The sequence below is a fragment of the Engystomops pustulosus genome, chromosome 1 (genome assembly GCF_040894005.1).
Source record: "Engystomops pustulosus chromosome 1, aEngPut4.maternal, whole genome shotgun sequence".
Classification (NCBI taxonomy): Eukaryota; Metazoa; Chordata; class Amphibia; order Anura; family Leptodactylidae; genus Engystomops; species Engystomops pustulosus.
In genome coordinates this window covers 290,426,448-290,448,718 of record NC_092411.1, presented here as the reverse complement: position 1 = coordinate 290,448,718, position 22,271 = coordinate 290,426,448, and the positions used below count along the sequence as shown (strand labels likewise).

Sequence of the window (22,271 nt, the reverse complement as noted above, 5' to 3'; positions counted from 1 at the left end):
AAAGCTGTTTTAGGGCTTTTTTGTGTGGGACAAGCTGTAAATGGTACTTTTAGATCATTTTTTATCCAGTTTTTATGAGATTGGGTGTAAAAATATCATAATTTTTCAGAATTTTTAACTATATATTTTTACAGTTTTTACAGACGTAGTGATCACCAATATTTAGTGTTTTTGTATTGATTTTCACATTTTAGGTTGTATGTGATTCTTACATAGGATTGGAGCATTAGGGGTCTTTTATTAATTTGTGTTATTGCACTTTTATTAATACACTAGTTTTTTTAATTGTTTTATTTTGTTTCATTATGGGAGATGAATAAGTGATCATTTGATCACTTGTTCAGTGTAATATACAGCAATACTAATGTACGGCAATATATCACATTCTGCATAGGCTGACAGACATAGGGGGTCATTTACTAAGGGCCCAATTCACGTTTTCCCGACGTGTTACCCGAATATTTCCGATTTGCGCCGATTGTACCTGAATTGCCCCGGGATTTTGGCGCACGCGATCGGATTGTGGCGCATCGGCGCCGGCATGCGCGCGACGGAAATGGGGGGGGGGGGTTGTGGCTGAACGAAAACCCGACGGATTCTGAAAAACCGCCGCATTTAAGAACGGAAAATGTGTCGCTCGGGACGCGCTTACCTTCACTCAGCCCGAGCCGGTGAACTCCAGCGCGTTCAGATGCTTTTCAGCGCAGCAGTGCCACCTGGTGGACAGCGGAGGAACTATCTTATTAAATCCCGGCCAGACCCTAATCCAGTGCAGAGAACGCGCCGCTGGATCGCGAATGGACCAGGTAAGTAAATCTGCCCCATAATGTTAGTTTGTGCTGAAAGTATCTAACAGATATCAACTGAAGGTAGACTGATGAAGCACCCCAGGGCTGCCATAGAAATGTTCAACACCCTCCATGGCAGACACGAAGGGTGACAATCATGTCTATGGAAGCCCTGGGAACAGGACTGCAGCATCCTTAGGGTTAAACATCACTGATTGCAACTATTGTGATTCCAGCTGTTACGGCAGGAGCTCGGCTGTCACATACTCCCGGTGATCACCATGGCGTTACTTTACCTTCCCCGCACCTTATGACATACCGTTACATCCAGCTGGGATAAAGTAAATAAATTAAAAACAAATAAAACGCTGTTAACCTCACTGCATTTGAAAATGTTATGACCTAAGACAATAAAAAAGAACTTCTGTATAACCCAGATTGGGGGTTGTCCAAAGGCTCCTGATGGAGGAACCCAAAGTGCACCTCAAGCAGCTCAAAGTGCCCTATGCATTTCACATAGATTAATGTGCATTCAAGTTTATTCATATTGAGATACACATAACTAATAAACTATGACAACAAAACCTTTGTTACCCTCCCCTAGCCTTCCTGGTGCACTGTTACTTGGGCTGTCAGGTAGTTCCCCAGAGATAACGTGTGTAAAATGCAGAAGAACTGTGAAATCTAAATGAGCGTTTATCCACTCTTATAACAAAAAGTGGCACGATAATGGTCGCGGGAGCACCCCTGACAGTAACAACAACTGGAGGATAACCAGACTTTGTCATCCGGAGAGAAAGTAGGAGGAGGCCTGCCTTTCATATCCACCTGGAGCTTGTTCTAGCAGAAGCCTGTAGCAGGGAAAGGCAAGTCAGATCCTGTAGCACCTCTTCAACTTCAGGAACATCTGAGGACACAGGTAGAGGAAGAGGAGGGCGTGGGTGAAGACCATAGTTTATGTAGAAAGGAGCAGAGCAGGCAGATGAAGAATCCAGAGAGTTATAGGAAAATTCCACCCACGGCAGCATAATGGACCAGTTGTCCTGATGGGCAGAAACAAAATGGCGGAGAAAGCAGCCCAAAGTCTGGTTCACTCTTTCTACTTGACCATTCAACTGTGGGTGATAGGCGGAAGAAAAGTCCAATTTTACTCGAAGCTGGTTACACAAGGATCGCCAGAATTTAGAAACAAACTGAAACCCCTGATCAGAAATGATGTGCTGAGGAAGTCCATGAAGCCGGAAGATGTGATGGAAAAATAGAGTGTCAAGGCGAGGAGCAAATGGTAGACCTGAAAGAGGAACAAAATGGGACATTTTGGAAAACCAGCCAGTTACCACCCAGATGACAATATTACTAGAGGAAGGTGAAAAGTCCCTTTCTGAAGTCTAATGCCACGTGCGACCACGGGAGGCTGGGTATCGGTAATGACCAGCTGGTTTAGGGCCAGATGGCTTATTATGAGCACAGGAAGTGCCGAAACCCACAAAATCCCAAACACCTTTGAACAAGTCAGGCCACCAATAGAAACGTGAAATGAGGGCCACACGAGAGCAATGTTCCAAGTCAATATCCTCTTTCCAAGTGCAGGTCAGACATAAGTCTTGCCAGGAGGAACCTGCTGGAGATCCACTGGAACAGCAAGGACCTGTGAAAATAAGAGAGACCAGTGGGCTTGCCTAGGGTTGAGGTGTTGAGCAGTCTGGAGAAATTGGAGATTCTCATGATCTGAATATACGCATATGTCATGGTGAGCTCCCTTCAGAAGATACGTTGAAAGCTGAACCAGGGCTTGCAATTGTTCGAGGCGTAACTTCTTAAACTGGATATCAATCCACGTGGCCTGCTAAATGAGTTCTGTCAGCGTAGTCGGCAGGTCACATGCAGACAGCGCGTCTTTAACTTGTCCCGAAAGTCCCCTTTTAAAGGTCGCATTCAAGGCTGCATTGTTTCAGTTAAGTTCAGAGGCCAGGAAACGGAACTGAACCGCATAGTCACCAACAGATATGTCCCCTTGAAGCAGATTCAACAATGCAGTCTCATCTGAAGAAGTCCATGCAGGTTCCTCAAAAACGGACTGGAATTCTGTGAGGAACGCTCTGAGAGTTGCCGTGACTGGACTAACCCTGTCTGAGAGGGGAGTAGCCCAAGCCAGGGCCTTCCCGGAGAAGAGGCTGATGATGAATGCCATTTTAGACCATTCAGTGACAAATTGAGATGGCATAAGTTCAATGTGCAGGGAGCACTGGTTGATAAAGCCCCTTCAAAACTTGGGATCACCATCATACTTTGACGGCATGGAGAGTCTCGGTGGCAGGCAGACTAACTGAAGTAGCAGGAGGAGCCACAGGAGCTAGATGCTGTTGCTGAGTAGCCATCAGTTGCTGCAACATGGCAGTGACTTGACCAAGCTGTTCTCCCTGTGCAGCAATCTGTTGGGACTGCTGGACTACAATGGTGGTAAGTTCAACCAGTTTAGACAGTGGAATATTGCTGGGGTCCATGGCCAGACCTTGCATGGTGAGGCTTAAGGGGTAGTGGACCCAATGGACAACCACGGACCGGAGTCTAAGTGGTACCCAGTTTTCACCAGAGCCTGCCGCAAAGGCGGTTGGACTTACAGCATTGTGGTACCACCAGGTCTTTCCAAAGGTGCGACTTTGTCACAGTGTGTGAATCAAGAAAATATAGCAGAGCTAAGACTGCAAAAGTCTTAAATTTTCCACCAATATCTTAGAAGATCCAGGCACTATATCCACCAGGTTGGAGCTATTAAGACCAGACATGCACACCTCTGCCCACCCACCGTCTGCCTCTACATGCCCAAAATAGCATGTGGAAGGGGGGGGGGGTCATCTGAACTGGGGATGGGGAGATCACCAGTCCATTCTATACCACTTAACCAGGTACTAATCCAGGACAGACAATCTTCACTAATGTACAAAAGCAAGGCTGAACTATGGCAAGGCATAACATGTCCCAATAAAATAATTTGAGTAATATGTTCATATTTCATGTAGGCTAAGGTCACATAGAAGTCACCGTATTCTATATATTGATATTCATGTGTTTATTTTTTTTAATGACTTGCAGACAGTGACACCTGCCATCCATGTCCTGAAGATGAGTGGCCTGACGAGATGAAAGTGAGGTGCATTCCTAAAACCTACGAGTTTCTATCCTATGAGACGGACAATTTGGTTTTCATCTTTTTAGCACTTACTTTAACTTTTTCTGTTATAACATTGTTAATATTAATAAGTTACATTTATTACTGGGACACTCCAATTGTTAAAGCCAATAACCGGACTGTGAGCTTCATCCTCCTGGCCTCCATCTTGCTGAGCTTCCTCTGTGTCTTCTTCTTCCTTGGTCGTCCAGTGGACATCACCTGCTTACTGAGACAAGTATCATTTGGGATTTTCTTCACCATTGGTGTCTCTTCTGTTTTGGCCAAGACTATCACAGTCTGCATTGCCTTCAAAGCCACCAAACCTGGAAGTTCCTGGAAGAAGTTTGTCTCATTTAAAGTCTCTAATTCTGTGGTCTTGGTGTGTTCTTCTGTACAAGTTCTTATTTGTGTTATTTGGCTGTTGGTGTCTCCTCCTTATGTAGAGTATAACCATCACACGTATCCTGGGAAGATCATCATTCAGTGTAATGAGGGGTCAGATATCTGCTTCTACTCCATGTTGGGTTATATGGGGCTCCTGGCCTCTGTGAGCTTTGTTCTGGCTTTCATGGTGAGGACATTACCGGACAGTTTTAATGAGGCCAAGTACATCACCTTCAGCATGCTGCTGTTCTGCAGTGTCTGGATCGCCATGATCCCGGCTTATCTGAGCACCAGAGGGAAATACATGGTGGCTGTGGAGGTATTCGCCATCCTGACCTCATGTGCTGGAGTTCTGGGTTGTATATTTTTCCCTAAACTTTACATTTTGCTTTTAAAACCTGAACAAAACTCAAGAAACGTCATTCTGGAGAAAACAAAGTTGTAAATAGTTGATGAAAATATTGAAATAGGATAATTTAATGATTTTAAACCCCAGGAAGACAAACACAGTTTCTGTAAAATAATCCTAAAAGCCATAGAATCCATGACATTTTCATGTTTCAGTCTACATAGATGCCGTGTATGAAGGATTATTTTTTGATGGACACAATGCACACACTTTCTAAGACACCATTTACTCTTCCATGTAGTACACTGGGGCTGGGAAAAATCCAAATGTTGTGGAACTGAAAGTATGATCTCTTAAAACTGTAAAAAAAAATAGATTTTTGTATCGCCCTTTTCTGACATAACTTATTCAGAGCTGTGGTAGATAGTTTTTGCAGGGGGAGCTGCTGTTTTCGTTAATTCCATGTGGGGAGCTGTAGATTTTTAAAATCACTTTTATGGAAAATGGGTAAATGGCAGACATTAAAAAATTAATAAAATTTAATTTAAAAAAAAACTGTCTATTTTGAAGAAACGTAATGGAGAAGCTATGCAAGAAGCTTCACTATTAAGATGAGACTCCCGTGTGGCTTGTGTGAAATGGATGTCTGGCAGCAGTGCTAGAGAAAGGCATCTGATCTGTCTGGGGCTCAAAGTTTAAATGCCGGAATGTTGATTGACGCTTGCGCAGTGTGGCTGCCAGAGGGTTTCTATATGCGCATGCGCATCAGTGGTCTCTGTTGAAAGTATGTATTTATATTGTTATACACCATAAGGTGCTGCTGCTCAATTACTTCCTCTCAACATAAGAGACAACCTGCCTAACACCCTACACTAGCAGGTGACCCCCATTAAGGGATTTTGCTGTACAAAAGATATTTTACTACTAGTGCGCTGTGTCTTATAATATTCATCTATATCCTCGACATGGCCTGCCACCACATACCGTGCCCAGGGCCAAGCACAGCACAGAATAGTTTCTTGGAGAGCCACCAGTTCTTGGAGTGAGCAACAATCTCAGCACCAAGGGTATGAGCAGCAAAGTGCAAAAAAAACATGAGCCAGCACACGGCTTACCCGGGCACGTGCCAGGGCCCCAGAGGTCTCAGAGGGGCCCACAGCACACACTGCCAATTCAAGCATACTCAATTACATCGGCATGCTTGTTGCCGATGTAATTGAGAGAAGCGCGAGAAGTGCTTTATTCACACTGCCGGCGCGGCTGACACCGCAAGTGGGCAGTCACAGAACATAGGTGCATCAGCGTCGCCGATGTATTTCTGCCGCACACCGCCTATTGCTGTACAGGACGCTGGACGTGATGACTTCACGCCGCCAGCGTCCCTGCTGCTGCACAGTAGACGCTGTGCTGAAGATGTGGCAGAGCCCCAGAAGAGATGAAGAAGAAATCGCATGCAGCCCTTGAGGTAAGTTAGCGTTTATTTTTTTTTCTGGCCACTAATAATGTGTATTTACTTAATTAATGGAGGCTGGGAAGGGGGTATATATTAATTGATGGACCCTGGGAGTATTCATTAATTAATGAAGCCTCAAGGGGGTATATATTAATTAATGGACCCTGGGGGGGGGTATATATTAATTAATGGACCCTGGGGGGTATATATTAATTAATGAAACATCAAGGGGGTATATATTAATTAATGGACCCTGGGGTGGTTATATATTAATTAATGGACCCTGGGGGGTTATATATTAATTAATGGACTCTGGGGGTGTTATATATTAATAAATGGAGCCTGGGGGGTATATATTAATGAATGGATCCTGGGGGGTATATACTCATTGATTAATGGAGCCCGGGGGTGTATATTAATTAATGGATCCCGGGGGTTATATATTAATTAATTAATGTAGCCTGGAGGGTGTATATTAATTATTGGAGCCTGGGGGGTGTATATTAAATAATGGAGCTTGGGGGTGTATATTAATTAATGGAGCTTGGGGGGTGTATATTAATTAATGGAGCTTGGGGGTGTATATTAATTAATGGAGCTTGGGGGGTGTATATTAATTAATGGAGCCTGGAGGGCTTTATATACTTAATTAATGAAGCCTGGGGTGCTGTATACTGGTGGACCCTGGGGGGACTGTATATACATAATTAATGGACCAGGGGCTGTATATACTTAATTAATGGAGCTGTGGGGGATGAGGGGGGGGGTGTTGTATATTAATATTTGTATCTTAAGATTCAGCATTTTTAATGCCACCACATTTCACTGCTTAGGGGCCCACTGAGGCTTTTCGCCCAGGGGCCCAATGAAACCTGGAGCCGGCCCTGGCTACACTGCAGGATAAACCAAGGAAAAAATAGGGGCCACCACATCTATCATGAAGCCTGTCCACACCATCCCAAGGAAGCCTTCAGCTATCTATCCCTTTGGCCAATCTCACCCACGAGCGCTGGTCCTGACTGAGAGTGTTGCAATAATGCTGGCCTTTAAAAAGCTACCATTCCAGTTGATTGAGATGGAGAGTTTTTATAGTCTCATAGTAAATAAGGTTATTAAAAGACATTAATCCTTCATGTCCTACGTATTTGATTGCACCGTGTCTATCCAGAAGAAGGCAAAATCCCTGCAAGGCTGATGCCAATTAGCAGGGAAAAATTCCTTTCTTGATCAGCAGAAAATACTCCCATAAAATGTGATATTATTTCTTTCCAGGTCCCCTGTGAACGTGTTTAATTAATGACCCATTTATATCATCTGTGCTAAGTTATTCCTCTGTCGGCAGTATGCAGCTTAGGTGCCGTTAATTTCCCTTTGTGTGTGTGAACTGTGGCTTGGATAATGGCTGCTTTGTAATCGATTTGGCCACACCCAGCTCACTGCAACCTAGCCCTGTCCAGCAAGGGTTCCGAGAGTGATGGAGGCATTATCCAGGAACTCCTCTTCATAACTGCCCAGCTCCATTACACTAGGCTAGTCTTCTCATACCTGTTCTCTGTGGCTTACCTCCTTGTAGAAGCACCCACAGAGCCCTGGAGCAATGACATAAGCTGACATCTGGGAGCAGAGTATAAGTGACACCCAGTTTTCACCAGAACCCGCTGCACAGCAGGTTGGACTTTCTGTGGCGGGATACCTCCAGATTACTTAACAGGCAAGACTTGTGGTGGTAAGGCGAGATACAGAATCGGCAGGCAAAATCGTAGTCATAGACTGGCAGAAGGTCAGGACAGGCGGCACAGGATCGAAGTCGAGAGGTCACAACAGGTAATATACAGACAGTCAGGGAATGCTTTCTTAATGGCATAAAGGCACAAAGGACCAGCAGGGGTCAAAGGAAGGGGCTGGCTACTTATCAGGTCAGATGGGTGGCAGCACCAATTAGTGGAGTGCTGGCCCTTTAGATCTCACAGAGCCGACGCACACTAGGAGGCAGGGACACGCGTGCCAGAACACAGGAGCCACTGCTGCAGCACGGACAGGTGAGTGAGACTGTCGCTGGTGTGGAGGGGCACAAGAAGGTACACGGGTGCACCTGTGACTTGAGACATAGGCTGCAGGGGGACTTGGACAAACTGAGTATTTGGTCATCCACTTGGCAAATGAGGTTCATTGTGGATAAATGTAAAGTTATGCACCTGAGGGCTAATAATCCACAGACAAAATATGTCCTTGGGGGAGTAAATCTGGGAGAGTCCCTTGTTGAGAAGGACCTGGGGGTACTAGTAGATCATAAATTGAATAACAGCATGCAATGTCAATCAGCTGCCTCTAAAGCCAGTAGGATCTTCTCATGTATCAAAAGTGGTATGGACTCTCGTGATAGGGATGTAATATTACCACTATACAAGGCACTGGTTCGGCCTCACCTGGAATATGCTGTCCAGTTCTGGGCACCGGTCCATAAAAAGGAAGCCCTGGAGCTGGAGAGGGTTCAACGTAGAGCCACAAAAATGATAAGGGGTATGGAGGGTCTCAGTTATGAGGAAAGATTAAAACAACTAGATTTATTTAGTCTGGAAAAGAGACGACTACGAGGGGACATGATTAATTTATATAAATATATGAATGGTCCATACAAAAAATATGGTGGTAAGTTATTTCAGATTAAATCAAATCAAAAGACAAGGGGGCACTGTCTCCGTTTGGAGAAACCAAGGTTTAATCACCGGAGGCGACAGGGCTTTTTTACTATGAGAACTGTCAATCTGTGGAATAGCCTTCCTCAGGCGCTGGTCACAGCAGGGACAGCGGATAGCTTCAAGAAGGGTCTAGATGCCTTTTTACACCTAAATAACATTGATGGTTATGTTATATAGGATTGTTTCCCCTAAATCCCTTCCTCATCCAATCCCTTCCCTTCCTTGGTTGAGTTTATAAGTGTCTTTTTTCAACCATATAAACTATGAAACTATGATACATGGATTGCAGGGGCACCCGAGGCAATAGATTGATTGATGTAAAAGATAATTCTCTCTCAGCTTACAAAATGATCTAAAAAAACATGAAATGGAGCATCCTCTGCATGGAAGACAAATTCATGGAAGACAATGCTGTCGGCGGCTTCAAAAAGATGGCATCTTGCCGCGGATTGTCGTTTCCAGTGATATCATCGGGGAGCCACGATCCATCACCATGACAGCCTTCCGAAGAGGCTGTCTCATTTCAACCCTTTCAACCTCGATCAGCACATTGTAATCAATAAAGAGGAAAATCCCCATATACTGCCATACTGTAGTATGACAGTATATGATAGGGTCGTACAGACAACCTAGGGTTAAAGTACCCTAGGGATTCTGAAAAACAGTAAAAGTAAAGATAAAAAAAGGAAAAAAAAATTATAATAAAAAAAACTAAAAATTCAAATCACCCTCTTTTCCCTAGAACTGATAGAAATATTAATAAACAGTAAAAATAATAAACACATTAGGTGTCGCCGTGTCCAAAAATGCCCGATCAAAATATAATAATGGATTTTCACTGCGTTTGACTCCATAACGGAAAATAGCGCCCAAAGTCGAAAATGGCACTTTTTTTGCCATTTTGAAAAATATTAAAAAATCAATGAAAAATGATCAAAAGCCTCATAAAATGACTCCATCCACAGCTCCTACACCAAAGTATGAAAAAGTTATTAGCGCCAGAAGATGGCAAAATCAGAAAAAATATCTTTGTACAGGAGGTTTTAATTTTTTTAAATGTAAGAAAACATTATAAAACGATACATATTTGGTATCCCCGTAATCGTACCAACCCAAAGAATAAAGTAGACATGTCATTTTTGGCGTACAGTAAAATTCGTAAAATCCAAGCCCACAAGAATACGGCGCAAATGTGGTTTTTCACCATTTTCACTGCATTTGGAATTTTTTTCCCGCTTCCCAGTACCCGGCTTGGAATATAAAATACCGTCACTACGAAGTGCAATTTGTTACGCAGAATAAAAGCCCTCACACAGCTCTTTATGTGGAAAAATAAGTTATAGATTTTTGAATGTGGGGAGTGAAAAATAGAAATGAAAAAAAAAAAGGCTAGGTCGTTAAGGGGTTAAAGGAAATCTTCCATTATTGTGGTAATCAGAATATAATGACTGAATAAACCCCATCCAGCATTTTGTCAATAATCTTAAAGGGAACCTGTTAGCAGAAATTGCAAGTCAGTTAGTGATAATCCCCGAGGGTGCGGTCACACGTCGTGTTTAACGCGTTCAAAAACACATTGCTGTAGCTGAAGAGTGATTTGCCTAATTAAACAGCTGTTATCCCGTGTGTTTACAAAACATGGTTTGTTAACACAAACTGCATGTGTTAAAATTAGCGTTTTGTAAACGCAAGTGTTAACAGCTCTTTAATTAGGCAAATCACTCCTCAGCTATTGCAATGCGTTTTTAAGCACGACGTGTGACCGCCCCCGGACTTTCATAAATGACGCTGCAGAGTCTTACCAGTCTCGGTCTCTCGGCTTCTGTGACTTTATACAAACCACTTACAACTAATTCTACAGTAGATTTTGTGGATGAGGCCGTTACTCTCAGCCATGACAGACACAGGATCTGAAGCTGTTTAGCTGCTTGGCTACATCCAGGTCAGGGTGGGGTACTCACAGTCAGCCTCCTGCACACAATGGGGCTGATTTACTTACCCGGTCCATTCGCGATCCAGCGGTTTTTCCGAATCCATCGGGTTTTCATTCGGCCACGCCCCCGATTTCCGTTGCGTGCATGCCAGCGCCGTTGCGCCACAATCCGTTCGCGTGCGCCAAAATCCCGGGGCAATTCAGGGGAAATCGGCGCAAATCGGAAATATTCGGGTAACACGCTAGGAAAACGCGAATCGGGCCCTTAGTAAATGACCCCCAATCTGTCATTTTCTATACAGTTCTTTTGTCTTTTATAAGTGCACAGAGGATCAGAGTCGGAATCCGCAGTAAGGAATAGTGGAAAAAGGACCCAGCACTCGATTCATATCCACCCAGAAAAAAGGTTATTTTCTTATTAAGTTAAAGACATAGAATGTTTTTCATCTGATTACAATAATTTTTTCAATAAGTCATGTCACAAATAGAAAAAGTGACGCGTTTCAAATCTTCCAATTATTAATCATTGTCTGAATAGTGCCGAGAGCAAACACACTTAATTAATCATGTAGAGACTATCGTGATATCCTAACGAGACAACGCCTGGTGAGTAGCCTTGTGGGTCATTAACCTCTTCTTCTCTTCATCCTTGTAGGTCATTAATGGAGATGAGCGATCACTAAAATGCTCAGGTGCTCGTTTGGCCAAGCTACCCTGTGCAGACCCTTGTCCCCTTGAAAAATGCTCGAGTCTCCCATTGACTTCAGAAAATGATGGAAACACCACGGAAATGGACAGGAAACAGCAGGGGCAGCATGCATGGATGCCTCTGAGGCTGCTTAATCGCACCATTATGCCAAAATTATGGGCAACAGCATGGCGATGACAGAGTGACCGAATGAGGCTAGATAGCATCTAAAACATCCAATAATTGACCCTGACACTATAGAAGACGGCATGCAGAGGCATCGGCAGCAGCGGCAGGCTAGAGAGTGTCATGGCGACATACCCCAAATGGACTCAGGCTTCAAACCAATGGGGGGCAGAGAGGAACCAAAGGAGGTGAGCAAGAAGCGCTGAAATGATTTCCTATGTGAACAAAAGGTTGACGGTATATTTAGTCGATAACACAGCATGGTGGCGACATAGTGACCAAGTTCCATAACGTATCTGGTGAAACACCCGAAAAATGAGACTGACACAGCCTTTTTGATAAGGGGACGACATGTGGAGGCAGCCATGGAGACGACTTCCATGATTAAGAGCGACAGTATGGGGCATCCATATTGCGCTGCTATGATTGCAACTTCAGGTCTCCAGCATGGCGGAAGCGTTTACTTTGAAAAAATTATAATTTTCAAAGCAGGCGGGGTTGTTTGAATATTTCATCTAGGAATAATGGAATAGCATAGCGGTTCTATTTTTAATTGTTTTTTTCGGAAATGGTTCCATGTTTAAGAGCGACAGTATGGGGCATCCATATTGCGCTGTTATGATTGCAACTTCAGGTCTCCAGCATGGCGGCGACAGATGCGCCGAGTTCCATTATATATCTGGTGAAACACCCGAAAATTCTGCCTGACACAGCTCGTTTGATAAGGGGACGATGTATGGAGGCAGTAAAATAGTAGTAGATTAAAGGTGCTGCAGTTAAAACTATGTTAGTTGGATCTTGGGATGGAGCTGGCGCTCCGCTGCCAGGCGAGCTTTCGCCTGTCCAAGCCCCTGTCTCTCGGCTCCTCCCCAAACAGCACTTCTAAGAACCTTTTGTATAAGATCAAGTGTAGTAGTGTTCTTATTAGTTTGGGTTATGGCGGGTGAGGGGAATGTAAACAGATGCGCAAGAAGCGCTGAAATAATATTGGTAAATGATAAAAGTTTGCCAGTATATTTTGTGGATAACACAGCAGGGTGGCGACAAAGTTAACAAGTTTGATGTGGAAGCCATGAAAACAACCCAAAATTCTGCCTAACACGTTTGCTAAGCGGACGATGTATGGAGGCAGCTATATGGACGACTTTGGGAGGCAGCTATGGAGATGATGTGTGGAGGTAGCAATGGAGACAACGTGTGGAGGCTGCTATGGAGACAATTAAATTTGGATAGTGCCTGTATGTGGCAGTCAAAAAAAGTTTTCAAACCAGAGGAGCAGGTAGGTGGTCCTCCAGAAAAATTAAATAGATTGAGTGCCTGTATGTGGCACTTCCAAAAATTGTTTTAAAACAGAGGACCGGGTAGGTGGCCCTCCAGAAAAATTAAATACATAGAGTACTATAGCTAGAGCCAGTTGGCCCTGGCAAAAAGTAGTTAGTTTCCTCAGCTTTAGTGTACAAAGAGGAGGAGAAGGAGGACAATAAGGAGGAGGAGTGCATACATGATTTAGGTATAGCTTCTTTCACCTGGTGGAGAATGGAAATCCTGAGAAATCCAGGAATTATTAATCTTGATAAGCGTCAGCCTGTCAGCGCTGTCAGTGACATAAAACTGGCAAAGGCCTTGTAAAGCGTACCCCTGCCAGTGCTGGACAAGCTGCCTGCTTGCCTACTCTCCCTCGCTACTTGTCCCGCAGAAGTACGCCCTCAGCTGCTAGCGCTGTCAGAAGGGAAATACTGTTTCAGCTTGTGCACGAGGGCCTGCTGGTATTCATGCATTCTCACACTCCTTTCCTCTCCAGGGATGAGAGTGGAAAGATTTTGCTTGTACCGTGGGTCCAGGAGAGTGAATACCCAGTAATCAGTGCTGGAATAAATTCTTTGAACGCGAGGGTCACGGGATATGCAGCCTAGCGTGAAATCTGCCATATGCGCCAGAGTCCCAACGCGCAAGGATTCACTCCCCTCACTGGCCTGACTGCCCATTTCCTCCTTCTCCAACTCCTCCAACTCCTCTTCTTCTGCCCATACACGCTGAACAGTGAAGGACTGAGCAATGCTCCCCTCTTCTGTCTCGCCAACATTCTCCTCCTCTTCCTCCTCATCCTCCTCCACCTCCTCCGATATGCGCTGAGAAGCAGACCTAAGGGTGCTTTGGCTATCAACAAGGGAATCTTCTTCCCCCGTCTCTTGTGACGAGCGCAAAGCTTCCGACTTCATGCTGACCAGAGAGTTTTTCAACAGGCCAAGCAGCGGGATGGTGAGGCTGATGATGGCGGCATCGCCAATGACCATCTGTGTTGACTCCTCAAAGTTACTCAGCACCTGACAGATATCAGACATCCACGTCCACTCCTCATTGTAGACTTGATTAAGCTGACTGACCTGACTACCAGTTCTGGTGGAAGTTGACATCTGGCAGTCTGCAATCGCTCTGCGCTGCTGGTAAACTCTGGATAACATGGTTAATGTTGAATTCCACCTCGTGGGCACGTCGCACAACAGTCGGTGAGCGGGCAGTTGGAGGCGGCGCTGCGCTGCCCTGAGAGTGGCAGCATCTGTGCTGGACTTCCTGAAATGCGCACAGATGCGGCGCACCTTCGTGAGCAAATCAGACAGATTGGGGTATGTCTTGAGGAACCGCTAAACTATGAGATTTAACACATGGGCCAGGCATGGCACATGTGTCAGTCTGCCGAGTTGCAGAGCAGCCACCAGGTTACATCCGTTGTCACACACAACCATGCCTGTCTTCAGGTTCAGCGGTGTCAGCCACAGATCAGTCTGCGCCGTGATGCCCTGTAATAGCTCTTGGGCGGAGTGCCTTTTATCGCCTAGGCTCAGCAGTTTGAGCACCGCCTGCTGTCGCTTAGCGACGGCACTGCTGCTGTGCCTAGAGCTACCGACTGATGGCGCCATGCCCACGCATGGTAATTCAGAGGAGGAGGTGGAGGAGGGGTGGGAGAAGGAGGAGGCATAGTAGGCCTGAGAGACCTGGACCGAGGTAAGCCCCGCAATCCTCGGCGTCGGCAGTATATGACCAGCTACAGGGTCAGACTCGGTCCCAGCCTCTAACAAGTTAAACCAATGTGCCGTCAGCGATATATACAGTGGCCCTGCCCGGCAGCACTCGTCCACGTGTCCGTGGTCTGGTGGACCTTGTCAGAAACGGCGTTGGTCAGGGCATGGATGATGTTGCCTGACACCTGCTTGTGCAGGGCGGGGACGGCACATCGGGAAAAGTAGTGGCGGCTGGGGACCGAATACTGAGGGGAGGCCGCCGCCATGAGGTTGCGAAAGGCCTCGGTCTCTACCAGCCTTTAGGGCACTATCTCCAGGCTAAGCAGTTTGGAGACGTGGACGTTGAGGGCTTGGGCGTGTGGGTGGGTTGCACTATACTTCCTCTTGCGCTCCAGCGTCCGAGGTATGGAGAGCTGAACGCTGTGCATGGAGAAATTGGTGGCTGCTGTGGAGGATTGTGGAGGTGAAGGTGTGGTTTTCGCACGAGAGGTGTTTGGGCCGAGGTCCTGGGCAGAGGGCTGACTAGCATAGGCAGCAGGCGACACAGGGAAAGGAGCAGTGGTGTGCCCGGCCGGAGGTGAACGGCCTTGGTTCCATTGAGTGGGGTGTTTAGCATTCATATGCCTGCGCATACTGGTGGTGGTTAAGCTGGTAGTGGTGGAACCCCTGCTGATCCTGGTGTGGCACAGGTTGCACACCACAGTCCGTCGGTCATCCGGTGTTTCTTTAAAGAACCTCCAGACTTCAGAAAATCTAGCCCTCGCCACGGGAGCTTCACTACGTGAAACATTTGGCGCTGATGCACCAGCTCTGGCCCTGCCTCTCCTTCTGGCCCCACCACTGCCACTTCCAACCTGTTCTCGTCGAGGACTCGCCTCCATCTCAGAAGCACTTTGTTCACCCGGCCTATCAACCCAGCTTGGGTCTGTCACCTCATCATCCTCCGATACCTCAGTCTGCTCCCCCCTCGGACTTCCTGCCCTGACAACAACTTCACCACTGTCTGACAACCATGTCTCCTCATCGTCCGACACTTCTTTACACACTTCTTCCACTACGTCAACAATGTCATCATCACCCACAGACTGCGACAGGTGGAAAACCTGGGCATCGGGAAAGAGCTCAGCAGCAACCTGAAAAGTGGTTTGTGACTCTGGGAAGGGTCCAGAAAACAGTTCCTTTAGAGTATGCCGGTTCATATGCCAAATTTTCCTGGGAGGGGGCAGACTCGGGGGAAGGAGGCTGAGGTGGAGGAGCTGGAGGAGTGCTGATTTGACATGGGTGGACTGCGTGGAAGACTGACTGGTGGACAAATGGCTAGAAGCATTCTCCGCAATCACCTGTTCGCACTGTTCTGGCCTCAACAGTGCTCTACCACGAGTCCCAGTAACTTGAGACATGAACCTAGGGAGTGCAGCTCTGCGGCGTTCCCCTGCTCCCTCATCAGCAGGTGGTGTCTCACCCCGCCCAGGACCACGGCCTCTGACCCCTGCAGTAGTTGGATGCCCTCGTCCTCTACCCCTAGCCCTTAGGTTCAACATTTTCAAAATTAAAGTGTAAACTGTAAAAATTTTTTGTGTTTTTTTTTGTTTTTTTTGTGGGTTTTTTTTTGTTTTTTTGTGTTTTTTTTTTTTTTAACAAAACTATCAGAAGAAATACCACAGAAACCACAGAAGATGATGATGATTGCTATGGCTAGTTTCTAACCTACACTGACAGCACACAACTGGATTTTGTGCTTTGCCTGTGATGACTTTCAGTTTCGAAAAAAAAAGAAAAAAATCGTCAGATTGTGCCTAATTCAATCAAATCCCTAATAAGTTGTCCCACTTAGGTGTTTGAGGTGGATATGTGTGTCACTAAGAGCTAAATAGAACGTTTGCAAGTCTCCCAGCAAATTCCTTACAATATGGTACTAGCTGCACTACTAGTGCCAGCAAGCCCAGCCACAAGCAAATAAAAAAAATATATATTCTAGGGCTGTTGGGTTCTTGTAGAATCACTCCTGCCCAACACTATTCTAATAGAACACCCTAACGCTTTCCCTGACCAGCAGCAGCTCTCTCCCTAACGGCATCCAGACAGAGAATGATGCGAGCAGCGTGGGCAGGGGCTAGTCTATTCCAGGGTCACCTGATCTGGCCAGCCAACCACTGCTATCGACGTGTAAGGGTACCACGTCATGCTGGGTGGAGTGCAGAGTCTCCTGGCTTGTGATTGGCTCTGTTTCTGGACGCCAAAAATCAAAACGGAGGGAGATGCCATTTTCTCAAGCTGGCTAAATATTCGTCTGAGCAACGAGCAGTTTCGAGTACGCTAATGCTCGAACGAGCATCAAGCTCAGACGAGTGTGTTCCCTCATCTCTAGTCCTCTCACATGCCCCCAGTATATATTTATACCCTACACATGTCCCCAGTATATATTTAGTCCCTACACATGCCCCCAGTATATATTTAATCCCTACACATGTCCCCAGTATATATTTAGTCCCTACACATGCCCCCAGTATATATTTAGTCCTCACACATGCCCCCACTATATATTTAGTCCTCACACATGCCCCCAGTATATATATATATAGTCACCATACATACCCCCAGTATATATATAGTCACCATTCATGCCCCCAGCATATAATTAGTCACCACACATGCCCCCAGTATATATTTAGTCCCTACACATGCCCCCAGTATATATTTAGTCCTCACACATGCCCCCACTATATATTTAGTCCTCACACATGCCCCCAGTATATATATATATATATATATATAGTCACCATTAGAGATGAGCGAGTATACTCGTCCGAGCTTGATGCTCGTTCGAGTATTAAGGTACTCGAAACGGCTCGTTGCTCGGACGAGTACTTCCCCTGCTCGAGATCGAGCATTTAATTAAAAAAACACAGTGAAGAACAATGAAGAATAGAATAAAAACAGTGAACACAGTGAACACAGGATCATTTAAGTGAAAAAGACAGTGAAGAACACAGTGAAGAATAGATTACAGATGTTCGGCACATCTGCTTACTTGTCGGAAGATATGCGCGGAACGGCAGCAGGGAGACATCAAGCAGCAGGGAGACATCAAGCAGCAGGGAGACATCAGGCAGCGGGGAGACATCGGGCAGCGGGGAGACATCAAGCAGCAGGGAGACATCAAGCAGCAGGGAGACAGACATCGGGCAGCACTGGGGAGACAGACATCGGGCAGCACGGGGGAGACAGACATCGGGCAGCACGGGGGAGACAGACATCGGGCAGCACGGGGGAGACAGACATCGGGCAGCACGGGGGACACAGACATCGGGCAGCACGGGGGAGACAGACATCGGGCAGCACGGGGGAGACAGACATCGGGCAGCACGGGGGAGACAGACATCGGGCAGCACGGGGGAGACAGACATCGGGCAGCACGGGGGAGACAGACATCGGGCAGCACGGGGAGACTTCAGTGGAAGAAGAGGAGCGGATCCCGGGACAGCGTATCTCCCGACAAGTAAGCAGATGTGCCGAACATCTGTAATCTATTCTTCACTGTGTTTTTCACTGCGTTTTTCACTTAAATGATCCTGTGTTCACTGTGTTCACTGTTTTTATTCTATTCTGCACTGTTCTTCACATCTGCTAACTTGTCGGGAGATAATATACGCGCGGAACAGTGAAGAATAGATTGCAGATGTTTGCATACATCTGCTAACTTATCAGAAGACATTCTTTTTCAATTAAATAACACATTTTATTCCCGAACCATGGTCCCTTTGAAAAATGCTCGGGGCTCCCATTGACTTCAATGGGGCTCGTTATTCGAGACGAGCACTCGAGCATCTGGAAAAGTTCATCTCGAATAACGAGCACCCGAGCATTTTAGTGCTCGTTCATCTCTAGTCACCATACATACCCCCAGTATATATATATAGTCACCATTCATGCCCCCAGCATATAATTAGTCACCACACATTCCCCCAGTATATATTTAGTCCCTACACATGCCCCCAGTATATATTTAGTCCCTACACATGCCCCCAGTATATATTTAGTCCCCACACAAGCCCCCAGTATATATTTAGTCCCTTCACATGCCCCCAGTATATATTTAGTCCCTACACATGCACCCAGTATATATATAGTCACCACACATGCCCCCAGTATATACTTACACCCTACACATGCACCCAGTATATATATAGTCACCACACATGACCCCAGTATATATTTCGTCCCTACACATGTTCCCACTATATATTTAGTCCCTACACAGGCCCCCAGTATATATTATGTCCCCACACTGGCCCCCAGTGTATATTTAGTGCCCACACATACCCCCAGTATATATATAGCCACCATACATGCCCCCGGTATATATTTAGTCCTCACACATGCCCCCAGTATATATTTAGTCCCTACAGATGCCCCCAGTATATATTTAGTCCCCACACATACCCCCAGTATACATATAGTCACCATACATGCCCCCAGTTTATATATAGTCACCATACATGCCCCCATTATATATCTAGTGCCCACACATACCCCCAATATATATAAAGTCACCATACATGTCCCCAGTATATATATATTCACCATACATACCCCCAGTATATATATAGTCACCATACATGCCGCCCATATATATCTAGTCACCATACATGTCCCCAGTATATATCTTGTCACCATACATACCCCCAGTATATATTTAGTCCCTACACATGCCCCCAGTATATATTTAGTCCTCACACATGTCCCCAGTATATTTATAGTCACCATACATACCCCCATTATATATAGTCACCATACATACCCCCAGGATATATATAGTCCCTACACATGCCCCCAGTATATTCACAGTCCCCACACAAGCCCCAGTATATATTAAGTCCCTACACATGCCCCCAGTATATATTTATTCCTTACACATGCCCCAGTATATATATATATATATATATATATATATATTTTTTTTTTTTTTTTTTTTTTTTTTTTTTAGTTTTAACATTTTTATTTCGTTATTATACAATATATTCATATAATAGGAAATATCATTACCACAAAAAATGGAATAAACATTGACATTCCCCTCAACATATCATCCCTACACCCCATCCCCCAACCCCTACCGGGAGAGAAGAGAGGGAAAATAGAAAAAAAAAATAAATAAAAATAAAAAATAAATAAATTAATTTAAAAAAAAAACGGCTCATACTCCTTACTCCTCATAACTCCTGAAACCTTTGTCCCCCTACCAACCAGATCGTATTCCAAATGTGAAGAGACCTCCTTTTCAGATAAATGATCCTTTCCCAGGCTTTCACTTTTTTATACTTTCCATCTATTCCATATAGGATGGGCTTTGCTCACTACCCCATTTTTTTGCAACTCCCAATCTGGCAAAAAATAAGATTTTACTAATTGCTTGTTTTTTACCAATGTGTTGCCTATTAAATTCATATACCCCCAAGTTTAAGGCTACGACCAAGTTTTTATTTACAAAACCAAATATCTCCTAAATAAGATCCTAGTTCTGGGTAGGACCAGGCCACATGTATGAAATCTGCTCCTTCTCCCGCACATTGGCGGCAAGTGGAGTTTTCTCTCCGTTTCATATTAAATAATGACTTAGGGGTGTAATATAATTGATGCACAAATTAAACAGAGTCATTCTATGATTCCAGGACAAAGAAGAACTCAAAACTCCTCTATAACAGCTTGTCCAAAATTCCTTGGACACCTTACTGATATCCTTTTTAAATTTTTTTACAGGATACAGTAAGGTACATTTACTTAGATTTTCAGGGAATGCCTAGAAAGTGCGTTTCCCGACTATAATGTGATATGCGCAAAATTCACTAATTGTGCTGAACGCGATGATAAATGTTTTGGACCATACACCCCGATCAAACTGAAGGGATTGGGGATTATGACTCGTTTATGGCTCCGGCTTCGTTCCCGTGCCTGCACTCTGCATAGTCTACCTATGCAGAGCGCAGGAATCGTCATATCTAAAGGTTTGTGGCACGGGACAGGTGAGTCTGCTATGCTCACCAACTAATACCAACAACGATACCACTGCTACCAATGTTTTTTATGAGATTAGGCATATGTTCCACAACCCCCTGGGCAATGAGCATGGCCCCCTGCCCTCTGGGCAACGAGCATGGCCCCCTGGGATACGAGCATGGCCCCCTGCACCCGGACAACGAGCATGGGCCCGTGCCCCCTGGGCAAGGAGCATGGCCCCCTGGGCAAGGAGCATGGCCCCCTGCCCCCTAGGCAACGAGCATGGTCCCCTGCCCCCGGGCAACGAGCATGGCCCCCTGGGTAACAAGCATGGCCCCCTGCCCCCTTGTTTTTGTGTGTGTGTGTTTTTTTTTGTCTTGCAGGTCCGGGCCTGCTGTGGACTACTTCGGATTCGGTGGACTCCGGCGATGACCTGTTAAAAAATATTGATTAAAATTGCTAACGAGGGTGTGTCTGTTTTTCTTTCAATAAAATCTATTTTTACTATGAAGTGTTTGTGTCATTCTGTATAATTAGCCATAGTAGTGGAGCTGTTTAGTTGACAGTGCTCATTACTAAGGCCTGGACTTACTGTAAAATGGCCATATTTTTGGGGGCCAAATTTACAGTAACGCGGATACAATTAACCCTGTTAACCCAGGGGTGCCGGGAAGAGCTGGTCAGGTTCTGGGGCGGCTGCAGGCTTTTATTGTTGCGCTGGAATAGTCCCCTAACAGTGGGCTATCCCAACACAGTAATGGCAGGCTGCTGCTGTTTTTTTGTTGTATCTGGCTGATTTTAAAAATAGGGGGGAACCCACATCAATATTTTTTTAAATATTTCAACAAAATTTATTTTAAAAATTGACGTGTGTTCCCCCCTATTTTTAAAATCAGCCAGATACAAAAAAGCAGTAGCGACCCGCCATTACTGAGTAGGGATATCCCACTGTTAGGGGGCTATTCCAGCGCAACAATAACAGCCGCCCCAGAACCTGACCATCTTTAGTTCACGGGGTGAAACTGGTCAGAAAGGGGCCATAACCAGTCACCACCAAGGAGACTAAACACCTAAAGACTTCATACGCAAAGCCAATAAATCAGAATAAAAATATACAATAAAACATGGTAAACTTTATTACTGATAATCAATGTTACATAAAATACAGTAAATCTGCAGGCAGTGTAAAGGGACAGACAGACAAAAAAGAGTACACACAGTTCAATCAAGGTAACAATAGACACTAAGTGTTCCCAGGTAAGTATGGCTACGGAAAGTAAATGGTGGACACAAATAACGTCACCCACACCTAAATCCGCAGTAAAATAACATAAATCCAATGTGGAGGCTTAGTTAAAACAAATATGACATACAGACCAAGAGCATGTACACACGCCTGCAGATTTACTGTATTTTATGTAACATTGATTTAAAGTAATAAAGTTTACCATGTTTTATTGTATATTTTTATTCTGATTTATTGGCTTTGTGTATGAAGTATTAGGTGTTTAATTATACAGAATGCCACAAACACTTCATTATAAAAATAGATTTTATTGAAAGAAAAACATAGACACACCCTCGTTAGCCATTTTAATCAAT

General features: G+C 45.1%; 1 protein-coding gene across 1 annotated transcript in view; it reads left to right on the top strand.

Moving 5' to 3' along the window:
* The window catches only part of LOC140113590 (vomeronasal type-2 receptor 26-like), a 103,187-nt gene extending 97,991 nt beyond the window's left edge, over window positions 1-5,196 (top strand). Inside the window, exon 5 of the mRNA XM_072132649.1 lies at window positions 3,882-5,196. Coding sequence (XP_071988750.1) covers window positions 3,882-4,789 — 908 coding nt within the window. The 3' untranslated portion in view covers window positions 4,790-5,196. The remainder of the gene's footprint in view (window positions 1-3,881) is intronic.
* The last annotated feature ends 17,075 nt before the right edge of the window (window positions 5,197-22,271 follow it).